At 43.3% G+C, this 8,130-nt stretch overlaps 1 protein-coding gene across 1 annotated transcript in view; it reads left to right on the forward strand.

Annotated features, from left to right (window-relative positions):
• The window catches only part of LOC111872457 (PR domain zinc finger protein 1), a gene marked incomplete at its 3' end in the record, with an annotated part of 75,226 nt that extends 69,491 nt beyond the window's left edge, over positions 1 to 5,735 (forward strand). The window contains 2 exon segments of the mRNA XM_033754777.1: positions 1,488 to 2,793; positions 5,556 to 5,735. Coding sequence (XP_033610668.1) covers positions 1,488 to 2,793; positions 5,556 to 5,735 — 1,486 coding nt within the window.
• Between the last annotated feature and the right edge of the window lie 2,395 nt (positions 5,736 to 8,130).

The raw sequence follows: 8,130 nt of genomic DNA on the forward strand, positions 1-8,130 counted from the left end.
GTTAGTTATGAATATACGAAGTAATGTAAGAAACAAACGCGGTACACGTCAATACGGGTAGCTCAGTAGCTACTTAACTCAGAATAAGTCGAAAGACATTATCATGTTTTTCATGACGATTTCGCACATGAGACACAAGCGTTCACAACACGTGACCATATGTAGGCTGCTCGCCCGGAAACATCGTTCAAAATTGTCAAATATTTTATGGAAATTCTAACTGTTGTTACTGGCTTTATAACAGTTTTATAAGAAGATAAAAGGAACCTAAGCTGGCAAATACTTTAACGTTAGCTGTATTATTTACAGTCAATCTTACTTACACTCATCTCTCAGTATCAAATTCATATTAGTTCACAAAATGGATACGTATGTTACACACAGACGTTCAGGTTTCTGTGCTCAATGCATAAGTTCAAATTACCTCATTTGCGGTGTGGTACAATCAGTTCTATCAGTTTCTCATAGACGGTTCTATTACGGGGCCGTTTATGATGAACTTTTAAAACTAGATGTGTAGCATACTTCATAAAATTTCTCTGCGGATTTAGAGTAATGAACCACCACCAAAAAAAAAAAGTGTAACACGAAACTGGACATTACAGAAGGGTTATGAAATTGATGTGACCGCCTCTGTGGTCCAGTGGTGAGAATTCCTGCCTACAGATCCAGAGGTCCGGGTTTCGATGCCCGGCGCTACCAGATTTTCTGAGACGTAGTGGGTATGGAACGGGGTTTACTCAACCTCGTGAGGATAATTGAGGAGCTCTTTCAAGGAAATTACGGTTCCGGTCTAGAAAGCCGAGATTAACGGCCGTGTGGATTCGTTACGCTGACCACGCGACACCCTCTATCCGAAAATTTGGCACTGACTTCACTGGCAAGCGGCGGTCGCTAGGTCGATATATTTCGCTTGCGGACTACAGACAACGGAGATTTTAATGAAATTTATGTTCCTCGGAGACTCGCAACTTTCCTTTGAAAGTTGATGCAATACTGTATATATGTCAATCCACAGATCATGCATTAATTAGAGTATTTATTTAAAAGTGTGATAAATATTCACTTTGTAAAAATACAAGAATAAATACATGCAACAAGGACGCTATTGGAAAGAAGATACTAGAAAGTAATTGGTGCATAGAAATATAACACAATTATCATGAAAGATATCTAAGCTTAACTCTATCTTACATGAACACTGTATCCTGCTTAGCCATTTAATTCCTTTATAATGAATATCTGCAATATTTTGTTATTTACGTTCTCTTCACATAGTATTATCCACTCTAGGATTATATGTGAGTGCTTAACACTGTGAGGTTTCAAAAAATCTCTCATATTATTTATTGAAAATATATTACTTATTTTCCGGAGTCGCCTCTCGGCCATCTTCTAAATAACTACCGAATACATTCAGTTCTGGCCCAGATTAAACATTAAACAAAATGCAGTATGAAAAAAGCTAACAAAAATTTTTATTACAGATGGGATCAAATTCGGTGTGAACCGCCTGATGGACAAGATGAGCAAGGAGGCAGACGATGGCTGTACCAGCAACACCACAAACAACACCAGCAGGAGTGACGTCACGACGATGACGGACAAACCTGGAAGTTGCGACTGCGGCGAAGAACTGCTATCCCCGGACAACGGGTCGCCTGGACACAGTGGACAACCACATCAGGACACATGGCGAGACAGGTCCTGCTCGACGTCACCAGAACTCGAAGTTGACAGCCCCCCACGATCCCCAGAAGTCAATACAAGACTAAGAAGTCCTTTACAGCGAAGACCCTCCTCGGTAACAGAAGTTAAAGCAACGAAAACAGAAGTCACACCCATAAAAAAGTCTGAGACTTTCAGTGTAAGCGCTTTACTTAGGCCGGACATTCCTCGAAGTCAAAGGTCGCCTTCCAGAGAGTCGTCAATCCTGGGCCATCGCGCGAACAACGGTGCGGGACAATCGTTCTCAGAGACTATCTCAGTGACGCGGTCATTCATGTACCCGGCACTGCCTTTCGCCGATCTTCTAATGCGTGACGGTGTCATGAAGAACCAACACCACCAAAGTGATCACCATCATAATCACCACGAATACCCCGGTAGTTCATCTTCCAGTTTTTTACCGAGGCACTTTGTAGGTACAGGTTTCGGTTTCCCGCCTAGTCTTTACCCAGGAATTCCAGCAGCGCCAATTCCGGGAACTGTAAGTGGAGTTGGTAACAGTAGCGGCCAGACGGGGAGCAGCTCCAAGAATGAACTTATGGACGGTAACAGGAACTTTCTGACGTCACCCGCTGTAGGTTCGCTGTATTTCAGTTTAGGCGCTGTTCAAGCTGCGGCCGCAGCAGCTGCAGCAATGGCCAACTCTTCATCTTCATCGGCGTCCTCGAACGCAGGGAGCGCCGGTAGCACAGGTAGCGGGGGACATCCTGCGTATCCTTCAGAACATCCGAGCCATCACCCAACGGCTGAGGAGTTGTTTCGCTTGAGACATCACTTCATGGCGGCCGCAGCGACAGCTTCACCTGGAGGTTCTGGCCCCCTGTCCCACCAGCACGTGGTTCCGGGCGCACCCGATCACCACCATCATCACCACCACCTCCTGATGAGGGGGCCCGGTGTTGTGCCCCTCGGAGACGTCTACTCGTGTATAAAATGTGAGAAGATGTTCTCCACACCACACGGACTTGAGGTTCACGCCAGGCGGTCACACAACGGCAAGAGGCCTTTCGCCTGCGAGTTATGCAACAAGACCTTCGGGCATGAGATCAGCCTCAGCCAGCACAGGTCAGTTCTTTTTCCAACATGAAAATGATACCCAGCTCCACAGCTCCTGTGCTAACACCCATGCTTGTCTTTGTCACCCGATCCGTGTTTCAAGGTTGGGTTCCCTGAAGCGAGGTTTTATAATTAGCTTTTTCAGTGTACAAATAGGAGAACATCTTAGTTTTTATTTTGAAGTTTGGTTAGGATGTATTGTTATTTATGGATCGGTAAAGAATATTCCTGTGACGAGCTCATCACTCGCCCAAGGAGTCATAGCGTCTGTAAAATGTTCATGAAACTGAAAATCAGAGGCCAGAGCCCAAGGGGGCTGCTGGGCCGCGCCATAGCTCAAGCGGTTAGTCGCTAGGTTCCACCGCGGCGGCCCGGGTTCGATCCCGGGTCTGATTAAGTGGGATTTGTGGTGGTTAAAGTGGCACTGGGGCCGGTTTTCTCCAAGTACTTCGGTTTCCCCTGCCAATCTTCATTCCACCAAATTCTCCATCATCATAATCACCCTGGGCAGGCTACAATAGGCCAATCAGTGGCCGCCGTGCCGAGTGGACCCAGTTGGATTCCACCCCCAACTAAACGAATTAAAAAAATGGGGGGGGGCTGTAGAGCCAGTAAAAAAAAAGACTATTCGTGTTCAGGGATTTAAGATGAAGTAAAGAAATATTAAATCCTAATATCCATAGGTGCTTAACATGTAAGAAAATAAAAGTAAAGGTATCCCTGTAACAGGCCGTGGAGGCCCATAGGGTTGTGAGTTCTTTAGGTTACCACATTTTCTAGACAATCGGCTCATAGATGGCGGTAAGGTTGTCAGTCTTAGGCGCAGGCCGCCCTTTACCCCTAAGAATATTTTAGTTACTCATTTCTGTTAGAGGCTGAGTCAACCCCATGGCCATAGTGCGGCTAGAAGTATTAGATCAATTGGAAAAAATCCAATGATCTCATCGGGACTTCAACCCGCGACCTTCCGGCTTGTAGCATACAGATGATTTTTCTCAAATTTCAAGTCACATATGAAATAGAAACCATCATAAAATTTAGAAATGTTTAACAGAAATATCTGCAACACATGCATGGGTGGAACTCGCCCGCCACCTCCCTTATGACGACACAAGTCCCTGAAACTTCTAATAAAATATTCACAACAGCCTCCAACTCTGCTGCCAAGAAAAAGCCCTTTATGCAGAGAATATTGTAAAGAATCCCATACAGACACTTGCCGTGGCCCACCTTACAGCACTGACCCTGTTACTATGGAAACGTGACGTGCATGGACATGGCGGACTGGATCCTCAACGCAATGTCATGTCATGTTAGCAGAGAGAACCACGATATTGGGACACTGAATATTTTATAAATTTATTCCTCTCGGTTTTCCGTTTCTATTACTTGGTCATATATCACTAAAAGAAAAGAGATGGGACCTGCACTCGTCTTCTGTTTTATGCACCTATAAAAATTCTGGTTTTGTTAAGACATTTTCGCAACCAAAACATTCTGTGCTGTGACCTGAAGTCACGCTTATGCAGCAGTTCAGATGAATGTACAGTAGATTTAAAGTGTCACCCCTGGGAAAGAACATATTCTCCTTGTATTTGACAGAGTCAGTGTAGGGGTGAGCTCCTAGCAGTCTGTGTGCGTAACACTGTAATGTTAAACAGAGAAAGTGTAGAGATAGCTTCTCTCGAGGAATGTTCAAATTCATTAACGCATCAAGTACATCATTCATAAAATTGTTCATAGCTTACAAAACTTAATAATGACTGAACTATTTACAACATAACTGAAATATGAAACTGCTGGTCCAATTCTAACAATTCCGATATTAAAATATTGACTGTTTTGTATAAGCCCTGCCTCATTAACTATCTGTATATGCTCGTATTTTGAATGAATAGTAGATACTTTACGAATGCCCCTGTGGTCCAGTGGTCAGAATTCCTGCCTAGAGATCCAGAGATCCCGGGTTCGACTCCCGGCGCTACCAGATTTTATGAGAAGTAGTTGGTCTGGAATGGGGTCCACTCAGCCTCGTGAGGATAATGAGGAACTATTTCAAGGAAATAATGACTCCGGTCTAGAAAACCGAGATTAACGGCAGTTGCGCTGACCACGCGACACCCTCTCTTCGCTAAATTTGGCAATAACTTCGCCGATAAGCGGCGGTTGCTCGGTCGGTATAGTTCGCTTGCGGACTACAGGCCACAGAGTTTTTATCAGATACTTTATCGCATTCAGTTAATTTAACATTATATTTCATTTAATCTTATGCTATTTAACGGTTTTTTTTCGATATATAATTCTGTAGTGCTGCCCGGAGGGATATTTTACTTCTGTTTTGGAAAGGAAAAATCCGTTCTCTAGTTTAAGAAACTATTCCAATATCTACAAGGGGATTTGAGGAATATCTAAAAAAAAACTCGGTTATAACAACCGTTCAACAGGCAGATATTCAAGCTAATAATCTCAAGAATGTTATACAATTTTGCTAAACGTTCATTCGCGACTTTTGATAAAAAAAAAACACGACAGTGCTTTAAACACCCTGGCTTGTGTATCAGTAGATTAAGGTGAAATAACTACGGAAACTAGACGTGTCTGAAGGAGGCAATTTCACATATTTGGAATATATACGTTGCTATGATAATTGCATCATTACACTCACATTCTGTGTTTCGCTCAGTTAACTGCTAGCGGAGTGCCGAGTTAAACTTCAGAGTGGCCCAGTAAAAACGAGCCACTTTTCAAAGCTCCCTGCTGCCTTGTTGCAGAGCTGTTCACAACGTTGAGAAGGTGTTCGAATGCAAACAGTGCGGCAAGTCGTTCAAGCGCTCGTCCACGCTCTCGACGCACCTGCTGATCCACTCGGACACGCGGCCCTACCCGTGTCAGTTCTGTGGCAAACGCTTCCACCAGAAGTCAGACATGAAGAAGCACACCTACATCCACACCGGTGAGCAACTTAGGCTAGTGCTTCTTATGCTTTCTTTGCACAGTGTCTAATTGTGCAAGCCATGTTTGTTTCCTTGTCTGCGTGTTAAAAATTCAGAGTTATTAGACGAATTACCATGAAATCTGATATGTATGTTACGCCATTGCAGGCAAGTTCAGTCTTATTTCTGTTTTATTTACTACGATCAATTGCCACTGCTTTTCAACTTTTCTTTAGAATATGCCATTACAAAGATTTTACGCTGGTGGTGTTGATATTTATACAATGGAGCTGGTTTCTTAAAAAATAAGACTACATAACACACTCAGAAGCGCATAACATTCTCCCGCGTGGCGTCTGCATAGTCGTAAACCTGACCACAGAGAGTCATGTAACGTAACAACACAACTACAAGCTACATAAATCACAATGCAGACAAACAAACCAAATACTCGGAAAGTAATTTCTAACAGAAGTAAGAAATTGAATTAAAAATTGTATTTAGATGAAGTATGTACTTCTACATTACTGCCATGCACAGGGGGGTACGCATGATGAAAATGACAGGTTCTAGATCGGGTGATCGGATTTATTGACATTTTACTTATAAGTTCCCTTAATCACTCTTAATTCAGCGGTATCGCTGATTTCACGTTTTCCAGTTCACCATTGCAAACGCACTAGGATTCTCCGTCTTCACTAGTCTTCTCCTGGCAACGGATCTTAACACACAAACTATCACTTCAAATCACAATGAAGTCTTCTTGCCATTTCTTGTTCAATCACCCTGGAACCTTGGAACTCGACTAAAACTCTCTTTAGCAGCAAGCGGACTTGCGTTATATAGCCGCGGCACGGACAACGCAGAAAACACAGTTATACTGCAGACCACACAGAAAATATAATTCACGCTGTAGCTAAGTACTTTGGGGTGTGACATCATGCGTAGGCTGCATGGACATAAAGAAAAGCTTCTGCTGTGTTATGTGACGTCACCGCCTACGCGGAAGTGTGTTTACTGAGCCGTTGCCTAGAAACGGGTTGCATAATTCCGTTGTTCTATTGTTGCATGTGTGTGTTACTTAGCAACGGCTGCTTCTGTGGCTCAACCGTTCTTGCATGGAGCAAATATGCCACATTACGTTATTGGCTCTGCCCGTAAAGCCTCTAGGCTGCAAGCACGATGACCAAGGAACCGGGCTTCGATTCCCGGCAGAGGGGAGAGATTGTTCTTGTCTGTACATCGTCCAGAAAGGCTTTGGGTTTCAGCAAAGTTTCCTATCTAATGTGCAGGGGGATGTCTTTCCCCATGGGGTAAAGCAGCCGGGGTATGGAACTGACCACTAAGCTAATACGAGTACAGTGCCGAGGTTAAATGTGCGCGGAGCTGTACTTCCACCCCTCAAGAGTTCTACTGCTTAATTACACGCATTCACAATAATTCCTTTACTAGGAATGTTGCTTGTTGGAAAAACTGAAGCCGAATTGCCTGACACGCATTTGTTCAGTAGGCAACACCTGTTCAGCCTCGAGACAACAAAATCAATTCCGATTAGAGGTAATAACTGTTGGCTACACGCCATGTTTCTTTAGGTAATAATAAACCTGAAGAAGGCAGTTTTCTGGGATTTGGCACCGTGTATATGTGGTGTTAACCGACGTTTCGGAGGAACGTATCGCCTCCATCTTCAGGGTAGAAGGAAAATGTATAAGAAATCCACAGGCGACGAGACCGTGAGAACCGGTACAAGCAGTGCTGAAATGGTCCAAATATTTCCGCGATTCTGCTAAGATGATCTGTGGACTATCACGGTTCTGTTTAGGTGATAAATAGTCTTCTACAGCTCTTAATAATGTGAACTTTGTAAGATTTTAGAACTCACTGGATAATGAGTTTAATAATCCTTTCCTAAACGTTGCTGAAGGACTAGATAAGTTGTGAGGATGGTCTGATTAGTGAATCTGGATGAACAGTGAAGAAAGTGACCGTGTCTTGTTTGAATATATCATTTGTCAGTTGTAGTGGAGGGACATGTGAAATTTCTGTAAACCTCGGTCTGGTAAACTTGCTCTCCGATTGACCTTTCAGTGGCTGGTTGTAGGTCCTGCAGCAAAACGGCCATGCAGGGCACGTCTTTTTCAAAAAGCCCAGTAGTGACCCTCTGCTATCGACTTCATCAGGTATCTTAAGCTTCTCTGGCCACAATATGATCTTAAAATCTAAATGTACAGAGAAAGATACAAACTTAATCACCCTCATAACAAACAGTTATCTCTGTGTCCTAATTTATGCAAGTCAAAAATTTATCATCGCTATGTCATGGTTTCTCTTTATCCATTCTTATATCATCCTCCAATCTAAATCGTGAGCCCCAAAATGGTGTTTTTCACGAAGTTTCATTTTGAAAGCGTAC

Source organism: Cryptotermes secundus, unplaced genomic scaffold (genome assembly GCF_002891405.2).
Source record: "Cryptotermes secundus unplaced genomic scaffold, Csec_1.0 scaffold962, whole genome shotgun sequence".
Taxonomy (NCBI): Eukaryota; Metazoa; Arthropoda; class Insecta; order Blattodea; family Kalotermitidae; genus Cryptotermes; species Cryptotermes secundus.